Source organism: Cyprinodon variegatus, unplaced genomic scaffold (assembly GCF_000732505.1).
Source record: "Cyprinodon variegatus isolate N-32 unplaced genomic scaffold, C_variegatus-1.0 Scaffold1583, whole genome shotgun sequence".
NCBI classification, from domain to species: domain Eukaryota; kingdom Metazoa; phylum Chordata; class Actinopteri; order Cyprinodontiformes; family Cyprinodontidae; genus Cyprinodon; species Cyprinodon variegatus.
The window spans coordinates 20,647-42,803 of record NW_015152036.1 but is presented as its reverse complement, the minus strand read 5'-3'; the positions used below and the strand labels follow the sequence as shown (position 1 = coordinate 42,803).

At 38.2% G+C, this 22,157-nt stretch overlaps 1 protein-coding gene across 1 annotated transcript in view; it reads left to right on the top strand.

Annotated features, from left to right (window-relative positions):
- The window catches only part of LOC107103984 (peroxisome proliferator-activated receptor gamma coactivator 1-beta-like), a 42,216-nt gene that overhangs the window by 4,858 nt on the left and 15,201 nt on the right, over positions 1-22,157 (top strand). The window contains exons 3-4 of the mRNA XM_015403864.1: positions 5,481-5,681; positions 18,208-18,333. Coding sequence (XP_015259350.1) covers positions 5,481-5,681; positions 18,208-18,333 — 327 coding nt within the window. The remainder of the gene's footprint in view (positions 1-5,480; positions 5,682-18,207; positions 18,334-22,157) is intronic.

Sequence of the window (22,157 nt, the reverse complement as noted above, 5' to 3'; positions counted from 1 at the left end):
GTGTCTCCAGAAATGTTTCATAGGGGTGGCCGAAGGGGGCCACTATAAATCTTGGGGTGGCACACTGATACTAAAAGCCATAATTTTAGGATTTTAATCTACTGTTGTGGTAATCCTGCCTGTAGAAATCTTAAAGACTTAAGTAAACACCTGCTCATATCTTGGTTTATTGTGTGATTTTGAATGTGCTGGCTGTTCATAATTGGATGAAATGCTAAACTGATGCTACTACAGTTTACACTGGCCAGTGGGATGGCCAGGGCGTTGCACAGGGTGCCTGTGGACACCCTCTGGTGTCAAGAAAGCAAGAGCTGCCAAGTCCACAGTCAAACAGTCTGAATCCATGATTTCATCTTTGAAAGAGGAACAACAAAAATGTAAAATCGTAACTGGCTTGGATTTCTCCTGGTGTCTGCTGCTGTTTTATTTTATACTAAGATTGGCTAAAACCAAACTCTGCTAGGTGGGTACGGGATTTGGCTTCATCCATTTAGCTCTGAAGTTTCAGCGAAACATCTTTTATCTGAATGGATTGGATGGACCCCAGATGAACTAAGTGCTATGCATTATGAATCTGATTGGCCAGGTTACAAAATCCCAGGATTTTTTAGCTAAATCCTGCATGTTTATGTTTGAGATGGCAGGAAAGATCATCATTCTTATGATTGAGTTATTATTTTATATTTTTACAGACTTGATACCAAAGCTGAGACTTGTTGCTCTTCTCTAACAGTGTACTTTGGAGATTTTCTTTTTTATTTTCCTCCCTTCCTGTACTTATTTATGAGGGGTGGAAGAGTAATATTTAGTTCTCTTCCAATCTTGTTTGTTTCAGTTCCTGTTTAACTTCTTCTGATTGCTCTAACTGTAGAAATTAACAAGTTAAGCCAAATTTTTTTTATGCATTTTATGAAAATCTACAAACATCTGCCTTTGTGGGTTTCAATGTTCTCGTCTTTCCCATTTTTAGGAGTAGGCCATGTATAACATCATAAATTATATCACTAGTAATATATGAATAAGTAGATATTCATAGAATTAAATAGCAATTGCAAAATTCTTTAAATAAGTTTATTTTAGAGCAATAGGGTTTGTTTATGGAGGTGATTTAAAGCTTTTTATCCTCTTCCAAATCCTGAAAAACAGCTCTGAGCTCAGAGGAAGAGCTGCAGCCAGCTTGAGACAGTGAATACATTTTATGATAAATACTTTGGCAGCGAGGGACAGATGAAGCTGGATGATAAACGGAAGAGACAGATGAATGAAAGTTAGCGACTTCCTGTAGGCCAGCCGCGCTATCAACTCTCCCCCAGACACCGCTCTCAGCAAGATGGCGTCTTCTTAACAATAAATAACCCCTTTCAGAAGAGAAAGAGGAAAAAGCAAAGATTTGAAACTGAAGTCTTGTCTGAAACTTCCTCTGTTTTTTTTATGCTGAATCCTTGAAAAATAACCAGAATGTCATGGAGTCAAAGTAAAAGAAATAAAAAAATCATTTTAGCCTATGTAAAATGATTGTTCAGACATTCATTTAAACAACAATTAAAATTAATTTTATCTTATAGTGTACGCTTTTACAGAAAAGAATGGAACATACATTTTTAGCCTTAATAGAAATCCTGAACTGGGCTTAATAAGCAGATAAAACAGCATCAAGCGAAGAAATATTTCAATAAATACATAGGCTAAAACCTTTTCATTGAAATGAACACAGATTAAGAACATGATGTGAGAGACCACCCACATTTATTTCAATATAATTATATGTTTTAATAATTTCAAGAACAGCGTTACCATCACTAGCATCAGTATTAATAAGGATGTTTACTCAGGCATCCATCAACTTCCCAACGACTTCAACTTTGGCTCTTCTCTGTCCTTGAACCCGTAATCGGCATAAGGCCGCTCACTCTGATCCTGATTCTTTTGGAGGTTACCTGTTAAACTTGAGCTTATCCTCTCCACTGTCGCTGCATGCATGCTCAGTGTGAGGGATTGCTTTAGAGTCAACAGCAAAGTGAAATAAAAATGTCTACACTCGCTACTTGCTCATCCAGGAGGAGTAAATCCTGCATATTCAATGTCTGGTTGAAATCAGCTGGTTTTCCTTAGATGGAAAACGTAACCCATCTGACCCGATTGAATTGTGTGTGTAAAGAGCCTAAAGATGACCTGTTGTAAATTAGTGCTATATAAATAACTCTACAGCATTAGTTCCTGCCTTAGTAAACACTGTTCATACCGTTTTCCCAGCTTTATTCCAGTCTTTTCCCTTTTGAAATATACATTTTTTATCTTTTCACAGTGAATCTTCAACTTTTCTTCATTATAACTCAGCTGATAGTTCCACACCAGCGTGCCTGAAGAATTTACCCATTTTAAATATCTCCAGTATGGTCCCTTTGGTCATGATACAAAAGGAACAAATCATACCCAGCAGGATGCAGCAATGTTTCAGAAAGACTTTAGGGTGGAATCAGAAGTGCCAAAAAAGCAAAACACATTATCAGGATTAGAGTATTCTAACACGGCGGTCTTCAACGGGGGGTCCGCGACCCCTAGGGGGTCCATCGAGGTACTGCATTTTTTTATATTCCCCCCCTGAAATTTTATCCACTGATTGAAATGTCTTTAAATGCACAATAACTTGAATTCAACACACTGTAGTAAACAGATAAATGGAGGCAGAAGATGTCTTTCAGTCTTCAATGCACACATTCAGCGACACACAGGAGCTCTTTCAAGCTGGGCACCGTTTCATTCACAACACCTGTCCAATCAATGAGGGATCAGAATCAGAAATACTTTAATAATCCCAGGGAGAAATTACTTTAGTTACATTACTCCATATGTAATAGAGTGACTATAGGACCAGTTTGATATGACACAATGTCATACAGATTTATATAATTAGGGGGTCCCTGCTCCATCTGGCCATCAGTTTGGGGGTCCTTGATCTAGAAAACATTGAAGACCCCTGCTTTAACATATAAAAGTATTTTGGTTTAAAATGTTAAAGCTAAAAACTGAAATGATTCAGATAAACATTTTTGTTTAGGTCCAATAAAGCCTCATTTAAGCATAGCTATCTGTGGGCTGTCCTGATATGTTTATATCATTTGTGTCCAAGATGGTAGGTTAAAGGTCACAGGTGAACAGAAAATGGTTCACCTGGTGAAAAGGTAAAAAAAACCTACAGTTAAAAACAATCCACCTTTGTGTTGTTGGACGTTGCTGTTATTCAATTAGTGGAGACATGGGAAGTGTCTCCACCAAGACGGAGGAGACATACGCTGGACTAAACTGCTGAGAGCCTCTTTTTACAGGCGGAAACGCTAATTACTCTATTCAGATTCAGATCTGGTTGGTTTTCCAAACCTAATGACCTACAAGTCGTTACGTCAGTAAGAACTCTTTACACATTCCTGCATAATATGTGTACAAACAACCACGTAGATGCTTTTCACTACAAAATGATTCAAGAACAAAAAATAACATTTTTCCATGAAAGGTCATAACACTTAGATGGTGTTGCAAAATGGTTTTCACTATAATTGTGATGTGAACCTTGAGGTCTGTGGAGTTTGCAATTTTATCATAAAACACATGAATGTAGCATGAAATGAAAATAGTTTTTTATCTAATACACGGTTTGAATCTTAAATATACAATTAAGCTGTGAAGTGCAGTAATAAATAACTAAATGTTATATTCAGTAGCTAAGCTATATTTAATATGCTGAATTAGCTCATTAAATGTTGTTAGAAAGTATTTTGGGGTAATTATAATTGCTAAGAGGAATGTATTTCTATGTATTTTAGGGGTTAGTCAGTCTGTGCCATTTTCATTGTTTGTTGATATTTTGTGAAACCAAGCTATAAAGAATATCAGTGGGATTGGGCATATTTAAAATTTAGTTCTGATTCAGTTTCTATTGATTAAAATAGATGTTACTAATAATTATCCCATGGTTGTTATCAACCACTATATAAATATCAACCTTATGAATTTTATTTTCACAGATTACACTTTTACATGGAGAAAACCTCATTAAAACATTTACACATATACTTATAGTCCTGCCACAGAAGACCATTTAATTATTTTATTCACCTGATTGTTGTGCCAGGCAGGGTGTCGAAGCTGTAGAAAAAACAGTGCAACAGTTGGAAGATGCTAACAATTTATATCTTCAACATCATTCATCTCACCTCAGTTCCACTCAGTTCGACATGAAATTAGTGATTATTTCTGTGGACACAGGAACAATGAGATTTTGACATTCAGTCAGTGGATTTCATGTGAACCAGGTCCCAAATGAATAAAAAAATAAATGAAAAATAAAGCTATACTTAAAAATTATTGACAAGTCTGACAGATATAGATTAAAGGTGCTTTTTCATTACAATTAGACTATGTAGAACTATAAGGCAGATGGTGTTTAATCATGTTGGCCATCAATTCAATTTCATTGCAGTTTATTTATATAGCTCCAATTCACAACATGCCATCTCTAGGCACTTTACAGAAACAATTCAACCAACAGTCAAACTGATTCAAAGTTTTCTATCTAAAGAAAACAGTTGAATGCATCAACTCATTTACTCAAATGCAATCCCCCACACTAAGCGAGCTTGTAGCGACAGTGGAGAGGAAAAACTCCCTTTTAACAGGAAGAAACCTCCAGCAGATCGACTGGGGTTCAAGGAGACAGAAACAGACATAGAGTTGACATCAGCATCCTTTGCATAATAAATTACCAATACAAGTGTCGAACGTACCCGACTGGTCATTTGTATGGTTAACCTTAAGCAACACATTTAAATGCTGCATACAGATGGTTGCTCACACAATGCTGCATATTTCTTCTTCTGGTCCATTGACTGAGCGTCCAAATTAGGAATCAAAAATTTAAAATAAAAATTTGAAAGTATACAGGAGAAATAAAAGATTAGAAGCTGCTCCTATCGATACCAGATAACAAGGAGACAACCCAAAATACAAGCAATGTAGGGTATGATAATAAATGAAGGGACACATCTAGAGTTTGGAGGGCTTGATGCACTTTGCTTTTATGATAAATTACCTGAAGAAACATAATTCATATTCCTTTTAATCCTCTGATAAAGAAAACAAAGTAGATTAATGGTCTCTGTTTTGGGTACATAAGCACTAATTCTGCTGTGATTATCTGGTGAAGTGTCAGTCTCTGAGTGATCGCACTCGGTTTGATTTCATGGTCTCCATCTTCAAATCGAACGTACTCCAGGGCAGCATCATTCACTTTGTGGGCACTGATGGATTCACTATCAGATCAGAAATTTTGAAACAAGGGAATAGTTCCCGTCAATAACTGATTAATTGTTGCATTTCCAAAAACGTTCACAGAATAAATGTTTCCTGTCTTTTCTGACTGTTCTTTGTGGTTTTGCTGTATTTTCCTCTCTCACCATTCTCCCTCTGTGTTGCTCTCCCTGCAGATAGAAGAGGAGAACGCGGCTCTGCTGGCCGCTCTGACAGACAGTTTGGATGGCATGGTGGACGCCGAGGTGGGGGGGCTCTCCGTTTTTCCCACTTTGGAGGAGGATCCTAGTCAACAGGAGGAGGATGTGAGGAGTCTTCCCCTGAGCACCGAGGACTTCAGTCGGCCCCTGGGAGCCGAGACAGAGGACCTATCTCTTGTAAGAACATCATTTTTCTTTGCTGTTGGAAACATTTGGGATAAAAGTGCAAAGAAAACCATCAGATATAAACATCCACTTTTATCTTCCCGAAACCTCGCTTTAATAAGCACCTCTGAGCGAGAACAGTAACGCGACCCTCCTGGCTCTGTTTAGAAACGTCTGGAAATCAAAAGTCCCCTGCAGCTCAGAAAGCGACGTCTGCCCTTTATTTCAGGCTTCAAACACCAGTTGTCCCCTCCTCACCCGTGCTGCAGCATTCCTCTCCTTTCCCATGCTCCCCAACTATCTTCGTCAACGGCATTCTAATCTGCATTGCTCAACTCACCTTTATGTTCCCCTCAACTTGGCCTGCGAGGCTCAAAGTCTGCCTTTAAGTCCCCGAAAAACAGCAGCGCGGAGGCACAAAGTACCCTTTGATCCGTTCCTCTTTAGTGAGCGTAGGTTGCTGTAGTTTCTAGGCTCATGAGCCTCTACAAGGAAAAGCAATGGAGTTTTCAGAGAAAGAGTCAGCATGTGTTAGAATTGAGTGGGGTCGGAGGTCACATGTGGTTTTCTTCTCAATTAGAATTGAAACTAAATTCAATTTGAGACATTTCCTGTTTCAGCTAATGATAGTAATTAATTTATTTAGCTTTTTCAAATAGAAGAATTAAAGTCAAATTAAACCCTATTTGATAGTTCAGTCATTTATTATTAATGTTGATGATAATTGCTTACAGCAAATTAAAAGGAAACATTTAGTTATTAGAATATGTCACACTAATAAGGATTATTACTGAGTAAATAAGGCTGCTGTTGTCCAGTAGACTTTGGCTACGTTCACACTGCAGCCTGAAGTGACCCAAATCAGATTTTTCAGCCCATATGCAACCTGTATCTGATCTTTCCATGGCAGTCTGAACAACACAGATCCAATTTTTTTCCAATGCGACCCAGGCCACTTGGCTATGGTCCTGAATCCGAAGAATTTGATCTTTTCAAATGCGACCTGTGTCTGAACGGTTTACTTCTGTAAACACAGAGCATGCTATCCTATGATGTAATTGCGTCCTCTACCTCTACTACGCATGCGGGACACTTGCGTTGTATGACACACAGGAGATCACATACAAGTCGCATATATTTGGAAACATGAACGGCAACACAAAAAAATTGGATTTGAGCATCAAATCCTGCAGTGGGAACGTAACCTTTGATTGTCACTCTCTACAGAAAAGGCAAAGCTCTTTGGAAATAATATTTTTTTTCTCTGCATTCATGCATGCATTCGCACTAATATAAAGTTAAGTGGAAGGAAAACTTGTAGAGAAACTTTTCTCTCCTGATTCCGAACTAAAAATAAGTAAAACACTCTTGAAATTGGTGTATTATTACCTGATTTTGAGCTGGTACTTCAGATGATCTCCCTATGAAACAAGTATTTTTCTCTATTAAAGGTATAGTGGAGGATTTTATTTTCCGGGTGGATGATCAAAATAATTGGTCCTCTTAACTGTCAATCATCTGGGTGATATGTTTACGTAAGGCCATCCTACGTCCTCATCCTCATTTTCATTTACCTGTGGTGTGTCTCACTTAATGGAAAAATTGCAGATATTCTTTTGGAAAGTATGCAAGTAAGAGATGCAAACAGCAACTTTTAAACAGAGCGTGTATGAAGAGAACTGGGCTCTTGCACGCGTTTTATAGGTGTTCCCTCTCGGGACCAGGTACAGGGTTGTGCATGTGCATTTTTTTTTTCTTTGCAAAAATCCTCCACTATACCTTTAAGTGGAAGGAAAACATGTGGTAGAGAATCTGCTGATTGTGAACTAAAAATAAGTAAAACACTCTTGAAAGCAGTAAATTTTCCCTTAATTTGAGATTCAGATTATCTCCCTATAAAAAGTGCTTTTCCCTCTCAATATAGAAAATCCATATTATGTATTTGAAATGTTCTTATTTTAAGTGCAAATTATCAGATTCTGTTGTTAAATAGCTTTTCTTTCCTGCTCGTATCAAGACACTTGTTTAAGGAAATATTGATAATATTTTTAATTTAAGAATGTCAGCCATCAAATGCAGACCTATCTGAGACAGGACAGCATCGGTAAAGTCGGACATCTTGAATTTCTTTTGGAGGTCAGGCTAACAGGAATGAAACAGAGGTGCTTGGTTTCCAATGTGCTTATTGATGATCAGGGAGTTGATGTTTCATTATGTCCAAAGTAAATCCAGATGGCTTCCATACTAATTCATCCTTCTTCTGTCTGTTGTTAAGTTTTATAAAAAGGCTTATTTCCATTTCCAGCAGAAGTTGCTTACACTGATGAAAGAATAGACATTTAGGAACAGAGTTTGTTTGATGGGTTAAACTAACCTAAGACATAAACCCTGCAGTGATTCATTCAGGTATAGAAAATCAATTAAGAGATAAGAGAAACTAGAGACAACAATACTGATGAGATCATCTGGGCTCCTTCAATTCATACAAAAATGACCCCATTTAATCAATATGGACTTACTTCTGATAAAGCTGACCTCTCTGTAAAAGAAATGTAGTTTTGTTTCCCTTTGAGTTTATAGGAAGCATAATTTGGGATGTTTTTCATTTGCTGTAAATTTGATTCATCAGTGTTAAGAGAGAAAAGGTTTTATTTAGTAAAGTAGCAGCATTTTGGATGATAAAGTCTGATTGATTTCATTTCAAGGCGTCTATTATTTGTAATTGTTCTTAATTTTTTATTGTTAATCTTAGCAGAAACTTTGATAAAGTAATTTGGACAATTAGCCAAATTTTTGAGCAGGGAATAATGATATCTCCTCCTCAGCAGATTGGTATAAATCCTTTAGATGGTGCCTCACGGGTGATTGCTTATTTTTAAGCCCCTCTTTCTCTTTTCACACTGCATTGCCGCATGCCTCCCTTCATTGCTCCCTTAACCCCATTTCCAGGAACAAGCCTTGTTTTCTTTTCCTCGCTCTGTCTCCTCCCTGTTATCAACCTCTCCCTGCACCTGAGAACACCCCCCTCATGCATCCTTCTCCCCCTCCCATCACACAAGAATAACAAATTGTTGTATCCCTTTACAGGGAATATTGTGGCCCATTTTTTTGTTTGTTGGCTCAGCTGTCAGAAGAACGAAGCCCTGTATGCAGCTCTGAAGCCTAATTGAAGCAGGAAGCTTTTTCACTGCCACAAATGCCTTATGATTAGCCCTGTAATACGGCCTTATTGCTCTTGTCGAGTCCAATTCACTTTGCCTTCTTAATTTGACTTAAATTTCACAGGATAAGGGTCCGCTTCCATGGTTCTGATTAAGTGCCAGCCAACAAAGATCCCATTGTTCGGCGGTCACAGGTCAAGGAAGATGGCTGAATACCCTCAGCGTAAATATTCACCAAGAAGCTCTTTCTGCACATACTTAATTATCCTCAGAGCTTAGCAGTAAAACAAGTCTTTCAGTGGAGGTCTGTGAAACTTAAATTAGATGTTTGATCCTTTTCAACGTTTGATGGAAACAATAGAAAATAAATGCTAACCTCTTAAGATTAAATTAGTTTCTTTAGATTATTGTAATTAAATCCAAATTGAAGCAAAATGTTAGCCTGATAAACCAGACTAAATATGAGATTATTTGTGTATTTTAGTCTGGCCCCCAATGAATGAGACATCGGAAGATTGTTGATGAGAACAACCCGTTGTTTTTCAAACCACTGTCAGACCAATGAGCGCAACTGACTGCGACGTAGTAAGCGCGACAGAAAGCTAGTGGGGGAGTGTAAACAAACAGCCTGTCGGTAAAACGCTGAATACGTCCTTCTTAAAAATAAATGAATTTTGGGTTTTTTGGGTTTTTCAACAAAAAAAAAGTGAGTTAAACTGAGTCAAACGAGAACTGTTCAATAGTTGCTGCCATCTTCCTTGTTGTGCTTTCTCCAGCGGCGCGCAGCTTTGTCGTCACGCCCTCAAAACCCTGCCCACCTTGCATCCAGAAATTCAAGACAAATCTCTGCGTTGTAATTATCCCGCCAGTTCTAGGGCCTGGGGCATTGATCGAGGCTAGACCACTCGCAGGTGAAAATGATTTTGACCGCTGGCGGTAGGGGCTAGCTTACTAGGCTAGTATCATTTGCTTGGGTTTTAATATTTGACTTTCATGTCCAAACACTCAAAGCCACCATGTTGTTTTTAAATACAAGAATATTGATACTCAATCAGACAACTTTCCTCCCATGTTCTGATTTTTAGCAAGCATACACATGAGAATCTAACCTGTGTGTACATGCATGCATGTTAATGTAGCGTTAGCAACATAAGCAATTAACCATCTTATGTTTAGCATCATTTCTTTGCCTCTTACGCAATAGGTGAAAAGTTAAACAAGCACACCCAGGTGAGTCCCTGATTGGTGCCCCTTTTGGTTGAACAGAGGTGCGACTGATAATAGCAAGGTGTGCTAATGTTAACATCCGTCAACAGGAAGCGGACCAAAATGGCGCTTGGTGCAGAGCGCTCTCTCGTGGGTGCCTTGCATCACCCCTTCCTGATTGGAGAAAGTTAGGGTTTGTTTACAGTGCTGGCGCAGTGCGGTCAAGGTATCTGCTTCCTGAAGGAGGCGCTGTTACGAAGATATTCTCCAACCGCTCATTTTCACAGGACCAGGAGGGGCTGCTGCTGAGTTAGCAGAATTAATGAGGATTTGTAAAAAATACCACTTTGTGCATGATTTTGCTGAAGATCAGTATTATGAAATAGTCAAACGCTTAAAAAAAACCTAATTTTGGCACGATTAGGTTTTATAACTGACCTAATCAACATATCAGAGGTTTTTCTTCTTGAATATAAACTAGGACATATCAGCTTTTAGTTTGAATGGGCCAGAAAGAAAACAATCAGAATTTAAAGCCTGTTAAACAGTCAGTGAGCGGCAAACCTTCCCCTGAAGGAGTTATGGCCTAGTTCTTATAATTATATATAACCTAGATTTAGTGTTGTACAATTCTAATGTTCTGTATTTTTTGGGTGTTTTTTTTTTTATCTTTATTTTTCTATGAAACTTAACTGTAAGAAAATATGTTTTATTTCATGCTGACAGGAAAAACTATTTAAGCTATAGGCCCCCAAACTGATGGTGAGATGGAGCGGGGACCCCCTGATTATATATTTTTTATGAAATTGTCTTATATCAAACTGGTCCTATAGTCACTATTACAGATGGAGTTATGTAATTAAAGTAATTTCTCACTGGTATTATTTAAGTATTTCTGATTCTGATTCATTTATCTGTTTACTACAGTGTGTTGAATTCATGTTAATGTGGATTTAAAGACATTTCAATTGCAGGGAGGAACATAAAACAGAACCCCTGTTGAAGACCTCTGATCTATAGTGTTAAATCAAAATCAGAATCAACTAAAATGTCAGTATAGAGTCAGTTAAAGAAATCTTCAAAAAGTCCGTCTTGATGGCACTAACAAATACTGCGTGGGCTTCGTATGCTGGCAAAGCAAGAGCCTTCATTAAGACAGAAGTGACTATGCTGAAACAGTCTGTTAAACATCATGAAGGTATTGTTTTAGTCTAAATAAAATGTCAGCAGTACTGAGTAGTCACAACTCCAGAAAGAATGCTCTTTGTTGTGTTGCAAAACACAGTCGCCCTTGTTTATCCTTGAAACCCCCTCAGTTATCAGTAGATGAATGTTGAAACTAGTTTAGCATCAGGCTGGTTACCGAGTTCCCTTTGTTTCCTTACTTAGGGAGCAACAAAAAGGGTCTCTTGGAGTGTTTATGGTGTTTTTGCAGCTTAGATGTTGTGAACTCAACTATTTGTCTAAATTCTTTACAACTGCCTCTTTTGACGTATTTTTACCATAACTTAATCGTGCAGTAAACCCCGAACTTTACCCTTCTTCTGCACTGCTTCCTAATTTTAGTAAATTATGCTACGTACTATGATTATCAAAAGTATCAATGCTCAGATGCTGTATCCATGTAAAATACTAATTTGGCATGGTGTCAATACCAAACTGATTTTGCTATAGTTAGCTTTACATTTCTGGATAGTAGTATTCTGAATTGTTATTTGTAGTATTAGAAGTATTTTGCACATTTATTTTACCATCATCTGTGATTCTGTTTGGAAAGCATTTCCATGCTGAGATAGAAAAAGGTTTTTTTTTTTATTCCTGGATATGAAAATTGAGTATTAAGCTTACTTTACAAACCTAGTACTTCCATGGGCTAATTTTCCTACACAAACAGCTTAATCCTTAATGTTTCCTGGTGGTTTAGTGTATTTTTCCTCCTGCAGGCGGGTCGTTTTTGATGGGTCAGATAAGACCCATTACTTCAAGTAATATTAATGCCTGAAAATGTCTCACTTACATGTCAGGGAGAGTTTGAGATACTCAGGGGAGTTTTGTACATATTTCAGTCTTTAAACTACCTGATGTAAATCCAGCCGTGACATTCATTTGCCCCTGAAGAAAAACAGGATATTTCTCTGTACTAAATATAAATCATATCATCCTTAATCCCAACTCTGTTTCCACTAAGTGCACTATCAGTGGCAAATATAGCAACCTGACATTCACATCCACTCACACAGTGAAGCCTGGTGTAATAACATTAGACCTTTACTCAACTGATTCTGCCAGATGTGCATGTCTGAGTGTGTTTGTGCAATTCATGCTGTTTCCATCAGTAAAGTGGTTCGCGCTCATGTTAGCTGTTAAGTCATACACTGAAAATCGGTTCATGGGTACTTTGGGGCAGAAAAGGAAGCAGAAGAAGCTGTTTGCGGAGTGCTGTGTTTAATTTGTTAATGAAAAGTCGAGTGGAAGTAGAAATTATGGTTGAAACGGTTGCAGAAGCCACAAGGATAACTGTTGGCCCACAGAGGCTTATGAAGGAAAGCCAATTTTATATATTATGGGCCCACCTTGATTTGTGGGATTTTGGGACAAGTGTCTGTTAAGAGGAATTGGTGAGGGTAAATCCAGCTGTTTAGAGCATCTGACAGTGACTTCTCTGTTAGGGAGGGGTTGGATTGAAGGGTAACAATGATCAGACAAAGAATACTTTCCCCTGTTTAATTATATTTTGTCTTTATATAGATTTCAATTTAGTCCTTTTTATATATTCTTTGCCTGTAGCACTCGTAGCTTTACGCTCCTGGTATCACAGTATTATTGCTTAATCTTTAGACAGTTATTTCCAAATTTCTGAATTAAAGAGGGAATTAAAAAGGAAATTCTTACTAGGTTTTGGGATGAATGTCAATGCAATTTCTATAACCATAGTCAATTTAAACTATAGATGAAGCTGTTTTTTGATCACTTTTAGAAGCACTGGAAATTAAAAGTGTGTAAAGGAGTATAAAGTAAATGTTTGGCTACAACTATGAAAGGATTTGATATTTATGGCTTTCTCTTAAAATGAATCAAATGCAGCTCAATCACCAAGTAACCTAGTGGTGGTATTTGTTTCCGTAATGCCTGATGCTAAATGTAGCTTCTTTGTTTCAAGACGCCATAAACTTTACCTTGAATCTAGTAAAGAGCGCTGGGTGATGCTCCCTTATTGCTTCTGGCTGCTGCTGTCCTTTTGCATGATGGGCTGCCTTCTTCCTCAAGGCCGTTGCTGTCCGCTCTCTTGCGTTAGCCTTAGTATTATCCAGCAGCTGACTCTAATGGGATCCAGAGCGCAGTGTTGTTGCCTGTCTGAAGAGGCGAAGAAGTTCATGGCGGTCCCCTACTTCATCCATCATAGAACCTGTAGCACGAGCAGCTACACAGCTACACAGGCGGTACTCTATTTGATGAGATTTATACATTAAAGCCCTTATACCGCAATTCAATTCAACTCACTTTATTTATAAAGTACCAATTCACAATAAACGTTACTTTACAGAGACAATGCAATCGGCATGGTTCCGTTTTCTGTCTAAGGAAAACCGGCTGATTGCATTTGACACAATCGCACTAGAGGTATGACAAAAAAGACAATCGTGGTTTTGAACCTGTGACTGTTTGATACTGGGGTAAACCATGAACATTGTTACCGTTTAGTTTCAGTATGGAGTTTGTAAAGATCACCATTCAAAGGCCTTCCACAGTTTGATACCTGGTGTCTGGGAATAAACTACATTAAATGGGCTGAATAACAGACCCTGTGTCCCAGATGAACATAACATCACTGTTATTTTAAGCTCTCACCATGTTTTTAAGTTTATGTCCAACTACTGAACAGAGGAAGCTCAGTTCAGCTCCTTGTATTTATGATGTATCTTCACTGGGTAAAAGGAAGATAAGACTTTATTGGTTAACATAATTTTAGAAGTACTTAGCTTCACAAATACACAGAAGTGAAAAGAAGTAAATACCAGAGATTCAGTATGTACTTTAGGAATCTAGAAGTCTAGATTGTAGATATGTAAGGAGCTTTACACGATCAAAAATAATGCCTTTTCTCTCATCACCTGTGTTTTTAGTTCCGATCTCCACTTTTCCTGTATGTGTGTGTTCCCCGTAGAACAAGGCCTCTATTGATGATGCCAGAGCAGTTCTGGAAGGCATCCAGAGCAGAGCAGAGCAGAGCGGGATGTACTGTTAGGGAGGCCCCCGATGCTGTCCAAGAGTTTGCAGCATTTCACACAGACTCAAACCTTCAGTCTCCTGTTCACTTTCCTCAATGAGACTCCAAGAGGAGCATCATCACACACTCTAAGCCAAGTTGGCTCCCAGACAAAGGGCCACAGTGGCCCCATTAGCGGTGCAGGCAACGCTCCCATTTCAGTCAATTGACCCAGATAGTATTCTTTGGTTAGAGCCAGCGCTGTTGGGTGGTGATGTTGTTTTCATTAAAGCACTGTAGTACTATAACTGTGACGAAACTGGTTTAAAATTGACTCATGGCCCAGCAGTTTTATAGCATGCACTGCTAATAAAATGTGTCAAATTGCACTTTTTCCTTTAACTCCATCAATTTAAAAGCAGTTTTACATAAAAATGTCTCACATTACTTTTTTATAAGGATTTGTTCAGCTCTTTCCAGACCAGACTGTCTCTCTATATAGAGTAGTCCTGCATCCGCCTGTAGTGCAGTCTTCATGTCAATGATGAGTGGATAACAGCTCTAAACTATTATCATGTTTGAAATCTGACCTCTGCCAAAGCAAAGCATCCCTACGGCATGATCCTCCCACCACCATGTTCAGCCATGGAGATGGTGCATTTAAGGAGATGTGAGGGGTTAGTTTTCTGAAGCACATGTATTATCGCATGAAGGACGAAAAGTTTTGTCTCATCTGAATAGATTAGCTTCTTTCCGGGGGTGGCTTATCTCTCTTATTGCCTTGTAGAAAACTCCCAGCAGAGCTTTTTTCTTTTACATAATACACACTTTTACTTCACATGTTTCTAATGGAATAAAAAAATATGTATAAATATATAATAATATATTATAATTATTATAATATATTATTATCTCTTTTGTTGCCATTGGAAAATATGGTTAAATTATTTTAACTGCAATTAAAATATTAAGAGTTAATTAAAAAAAAAAGGATATTTTTGTCTTTAAAGGGGCACAGTCATGTTATATGCTTATAAAAAAAATAAAAAAAAATTGTATCATGATAAAATAAGTTTCAATAGACCAGGGTGCTATCTTGATAGCGCTTTTAAGGTCATTTTGGAGCCTAATTAGAATTTCAGCACCAGGTGCAATGAACAGACGTAAACAGACGTGGCACCATCTGCTGGCAACTTTGCAGAATTAACGCAGCTATTGCATAGTGCCTGAATGAGTCCCGACAATCCAGCAGTAGCCAAAGGTTCTTTAACGAGCCTTTTTTGATTGAAAAAATTATCGATTTGCAAAATAATAGTTAGTTGCAGCCCTAATTGTCTCTAAGGTAATCTGATGCTGTTATAGTAACTATTCACAGAACGGTTTTATCTATGAGAAAAAAAGCAAAATGAAGAGTAAAAAATAGTAAATAATATGCAGGTAGGAGTGACAGTTTTCCAGATAAACTCCATATGTTGCCAGAGTTGAACTACTGGCTTATACGTATGAAGATAAAGGCCAATTATTAGGCAGTTTATTACATTCGCAATAAAATGAAATTGGAAAAATCGTTCAAATTGCAGAGGCACTCAGTTTTTTATTATATTTAACAAGAGTATGACACTCAATTTGTCACTGCAGCCCTTTATGTGGTAGTTATAGACTGTGGGTTTTGCTGCCACACATTTCTGCCGTGGCCTGAGCGCCGAAAACGTATTTTATTCATGTCTCTCCATGAATAAAATCTGAAATTACTGTTATAATCCAAATACAATTAGATTTTCAACCCTAAACAAGACTATGCCGCTTTAAAGAAAGCTAAAAAAGTAACACTATTCCACTGTTTCCCAGAAACACTGCACCAAAATTGTTGCATTATTGTTTTTGATGCAATTGTGCAAATTGCGGCAACCACAGGGCTCCAATATGGCTGAACGAGCCGCCGCTCTACGTCGGCCGCCTTTATAACGGTTCCCTTTGAATCCTAATTCCTATCATTTCTGTATTTTCTGCATCATCTTTTGGAGCAAAAGGCTGCAAAGCTTAAAGGGGGATTTTCTTTCTAAGCTGATTTATATCAGCTGATAGGCCTGCCATGAAGCTACGCTCAGGATTGAACGGATGAGTACACAGATGGAAAAAAAGTAATGAAAGGATAGTTGGAGAATGAGGAGCGGTTGTGTTAATATCTTTTTGAAAGGTAATACCCAGGGAAGGTTTAAGGAGAGTGTTCCTACTCTTTATGCCTTAACTCAGGCTTTGTGTTTGATCCGGAACAACAAGAGGATGGGAGCAGGAGAAAAGAGGGCAGAGCTGATGTGACAGCTTTGAAGTAAGGATGAAAATAAGTGTGAGGGGTCACACTGGTAGAGACTGATGGAGGGATGGATAAAGGAGAAAGAGAGGTGGTCATCATGTATTATTATGTAGAAAAAGACTGGATCTGGCTCTTTAATAGGAAATGTGAATATGCCACGTAGCTGTCAGCTTTAGTGGTGTGATAAATGTACAGTAGCGTGACCTTTTCTACACATTATTCCTTTATACAAACATCCATCTGCGGAGCATTAATGCCTGACAGAATCTAGATTAGAAAGTGAGGTGAAAGAACTGAATTCTTTCATGTCGATGTGAATAGTTTTTTTTTCCCCGTCCTTTTCTAGCATGATGACTAAAAGTCTGTGTCCATATATCGCTTCACTACATTTGGATCCTAATGGTTCTGCCTAAATGTGTTGTCATCCTGACAGCCTCCACATGGAGCTCTTGCCCTAAGCCGTTAAGTGGAACGTTAAAGGAAAGTTGAAAGGAAGGATAAAAAACTATGGAATAACTGCAGCCTTAAGAGGAGAGACCCTGAAGTTATGGACGGCCACTCTGGAACCAAACGCTTTGGTCAAAACCGCATTTCTGAGTCAAGGAAAATAAAATATCCAGACTGTAATCAGCAGGGAATTCATCTGGAAAATCTCTCTGCTGAAAAGCACAAAGCCAATTTGATATGTAGCTTTTTTTTCCCTTTTATTTTGATTGAATTGTCCTCAACGATCTTTGCAAACTTTACCGTTGGATGGCTAGAAATCTAAATGTATAGATATATCATTAGTAAGGCTGAAACAATTCATCGGATTAATCATGATTCGTCGATTATTGAAATAATCGTCAACTATTTTAGTCATCGATTAATCATTAACTGGAGTGTAGAGACTCTAAAACATGCATATAGCTGACAGAGCGATTTAGTTCGAGCGTATTTATTTATTGTTTATAAAAAAAAAAAATAAACAAAAAGTTTCTACTGGTTTAATTTAGTAAAAAGTCTTCTTTAAGGAACCTTTTTTTATCCGATTATTAATCTATTAATTGAAAAATAATCAACAGTTTAATCGATTTGCAAAATAATCATTAGTTGCAGCCCTAATCATTAGCATCATCAGTTGTTCTTGAAATACAGTTGACTACGAAATATTGTCTCTAATCAGTCCTGGTAATTGACATTAGCAGAAATAGTGCATACAAATAAAAGTGATGGTTTATTGTACACTTCCAGCTATTATTGTACCATAGGATATTAACCATATGATGTATTTCATTCAGAAATGAAGCGATATGCTGGCTGGGTGATGATTTTGGCCAATATTAGCGTCTTTTTTTGTTATCTGTATTGTCCGATACAGGTGCTCACCGTGTCCGCACCCTCCATTTGCCATTCAACTGTTAATGTTAACGATGTTTTTTTGTTTATTTGAAGCTTGTGCAATATTTTTATTGTTGTTTCATTTTTATCATATTAATGGAGGAAAACAAAAAAAAGTTGGCTCCAAAAAATCTGCAGCACAAATCAGAGATCAGTATCGGCCTTAAAATAGATCTCTACTTTATTTTAGGTTTTGACTCATTTGGTTCTTGTAGTTAAAAACCAAGAGAATGTGCTGATATATTTTCTTTTGTGTGTTTTCTGGTGCAGCTAAAGAAGTTGCTGCTGACTCCCCCCAACGTCCCATCCGGCATCGACGTGCACAAAGACGGAGCCCAAAGCCATCGCTACAGCAACAGGAGTCTGCGCCTTCGGCCTGTCAGACCTCTGACAAAGGTGAGGCACTAATTACAGAGAATTAGCGACAAGACGGTTTGTTCTCACGCCTTTAAAGAACCCTCCTGTTAGGTAAAAAGAAGACTAAAATAGAAACAGAAACCAGGTAGAGACAGATCTCAGTATTCGCCGCTGTGTCCGCTGAAACCTGGTGAGATAACCAAATTGGCTTTTTCCAATCACTTCCTCTCAGGGCGGCGGTTTGAGGCAGAAGTCGTTTCCAGCTCTATATGGTGTTTGCAGTCAGTATATCTGCAGCTACAGAATTGTTTTTAAACGTGTCCGGCCTGCCTCTTCCATCAGAGATGCACTTTCATTATAAAACCATAATTGGAAGTTTAGCACTGCTTTCCTTTAATGTTTCCGGTTAAAAAAGTTGCTCAAGGAAGATTAGGGATGAATAATTAGTTATACTTCGCATGAAGATTTTAGATGAAGAGATGCTGAGCATCGCTTCCCGAGAGATAAAACCTAACCATGATCCGGAAAGATTAGAAAAAGTTGGTTCTGCTCATCACTGAACAGAAACAAACAGAAGAGCCTTTATGGTTGAAATCAGTCTGCTGAGTAGCGTGCAGAGGCGGATTTTTCCTGCAAAATCGAACTAATGCTGCAGTTAGACTGACAGCAGCTCTGGGAATAGGATTTTTCTCCTCTTCTTCATTCACCTCAATTCAGTTTATCAATATAACATCAACTCACAAAACATGTCATCTCAAGATTCTTTACAGAGATCATATAGTCAGATTGGTTTAAACTTTGCTGTCTTGCATCCAGTCATTGACTTTGCAGGATTCACTCCTCCTGGATGAACATGTGACAACAGGAGACTTCTTTGGTCAGCATGGAGATAAGCCACTTATATTTATTGGATGATAGAAAATATTGGTGTTTGGCTTAAAGTTAAAAGCTGAAGTAAATTCTGTAAAATGCAATTTGAAATAAATGCAATGTCCATCCATGTTGCGTCACGCTCTATCCGAAGCGGGGTTGCGAGCAGTGTTGGATCTCCAGAACCAGTCACACAAACACTCACACCTCAGGAGAATATAGAGAAGCCAATTTACCAACAGTCATGTTTTTGGACTGTGAGAGGAAGCCAGAGTACCAGGAGAGAACCCAAGCATGCACAGGGAGAACCTGCAAACTCCATGCAGAAAGACCCCAGGCTGGGAATTAAACCCGGAACCGTCTTGCTGCAAGGCAGCAGTGCTACCCACTGCACCACTGAGTGCAATATGTAAACTCAAAATAAAAAAGAGAAAGTTTAAAACAGCATTCAAAAGACAAATAAAATGGTAAAAAATCAGATCAGAGTTTATTAGATTAAAAACTTTGTTTCCAAACGCTGAGATAGTATCTGCTCATTATCTTTTGGGGCCAGCAGAGTTAAAAACGTGTTAAAAAGAGATCCAGCTGACAGGCTTTATCTGGAACAATTACTTTTATGTTTTTATAAGAGAAAACATAAAGGAAAACATTTTTTTAGACTATGAAAATGGTTTTCTATTTAATATAATGGAAAAATAAAATCAATGAAAGAATGAAAGTTAGTCTCAAATCTTTTATTTAATCATTACGTTTTTTTAAATTTTAATCTCTGGATTTGTTTCTATTTTTCATAAAACATCAGGATTGATTGCAAAAGTAATGAATTTCTGGTCGATAACCGATAACTGGTCTTTTTAAAGTCCGACATACCGGTTCTAATTTTGATCAATACCCTTTTATTTTCTTAAATAACTTCCACTGAACATTGTTAAAAGATCCTGAGACACCTTCGGTATTTCAATCTTTTCAAACACAAAATAGAAAAAAGAGTTACAACACAGATGTAGTAATAAAAACTGTTGCAGAATAAAAAGTGTATAGGATTTCCAGTGGGGGACCTATATAGAGGTAGATAAGATAAGTTAATAAGTGTTGGCCAATCATCAAGCTTTCAAAGTTCAGGATATCAAAGCCGATCAGGCGACTGACCAGTCGTTGCATCCCTGGTTAATCTGCTCCGTATGCTGGAGATTTAATCTCTGAATTATGCACAGCACTTCTTAGCAGTTTAGCATCCATCTTGAAATATAAAACATTTAGGAATTGATGCGTTTTTGCTATAAACAGATCATTGCACCACTTCATCCACTGGTTTCCACTTCAACGTTTAAAAATAAGAAAAATACAAACTGTAGTAGAAGAACAAGAAAAACAGCATAATAAAATAAATCCAGTCAGATTGTTATTAAAAAGAAGTGACGAACAAGTTCCTTCAGCTCGCATGGAGGCGTTTGCACGGCTCCTGACAGCTCTCAGATACTCCATTATGTTTACAAAAATGGGAAGCCATATCAGAGCTGTCCGGAATGCAGAGGCAGCGCGTCCCGTTCGGCGACACTTTTTATTTTCCCAGTGATAGATATTTCATTTTAGAATAAAAACCCTGAGCCGTCAAGCTTGCAGAGACCTTCAGCTGCTGCTCGTGATGAATGTGGTGTTGGGGATGAGAGGACATCTACAACGGCTACTGCTGTATGACTTAGTAGTAATTGGATGGCTGCTAGCTTTGTGCTTCAAGTGGTCATTGATTACAACATCGGTCATTTATCTCTGTACAAGCGTAGGGAAAAAGCTCCAGTCTAAGTAAGGGGTGCAGAGAAGCCGCTGCAGAAAGAAGCTGCGGATTATCTGGCCTGTATCTATCGCCAGGGCTTCTTAAAATCAGCGTTGATGGCAGATGGTGGAAGTATTGACTGATGGGGCAGAAGGGCAACGGTGAATCACAGTCGGTCGCTCTGCACTATCTGTATGAGTAATACAGATCAGCCATTTTGGTGCAGCTGCAGACTGAATCATCCCTCTCAAAGTCAGGAGAAGAATGTGCTGCTGCATCTTCCCTGATCCTGCACCCAGAGCAGGGAATTAAAAACACAGCGCCTTTTTCTCTGTTTGTTCTGCTTGTCTGTGGTTTTGTTTTTTAAGTTACTGATTTAGACATTAAAAGTGAAGGTAAAACCAATCAAGATGCATTCAACAACTGGATGGTATCTGCCTCTTTCACTTAAAATATTCCAGGTTTTTAAATGTGTTAAGCTACGAGGTCAATCTAACTTTGCTGAAATGAGATGCAACAATAAGTCATTTTTTAGCCAAAGGAGGATTTCTCCAGAGTCACGGCTTATTCCAGGTTGGTTCCTTTCAGAGTCGTCAGAGCCATCGTCAGAGTTCCTCCAGGGACGATGCTGTTGATCGTTTTCAGTTGGGGAAAATGTGACGTGATTAAAACTTTCATGTCTGAATTGAAACCTCAAGCAAATTTAATTATTGGATGAAAACTGGGAAAACACTGGGTTACAACAACTAATTCACATGATTGGTTTGGAGCATGACTAAGTGAAATCCATCTAAAGGTGCGGTCATGTAAAGATAAACATATTCCATTTCCAACTGGGTTTTTTTTCTGTCCGACATGGTGAGGGTGTTACAAGCAGAACCAAGTATCTGGGGCACATTATTGCAGAACGTGTCAGACGAGAGTGACACATCTACAGACAATGGAGAATGCTGTGTGCTCAGAATTACTCGTAAATGTGACGCACTGTTGAAGTGAAGCTGGAGGTTTAAGGCGGATTGTTCCTCTGTTCACTGGCCGCCCTGCAAAGGCTGCAGGTGGCCTAAAATGATGCTTTGCTGTTGCTTTTGGAAAGAAGGAGGGACTAGTGCCAGTTAGACATTTGTCACAACAAAATTCAGTACTTAACATGTTGTTTTTGCAAAAGTTAATTTATCATTTTGGTTGTAGGATAAACGCATCTGATAATGAAATGATTTGT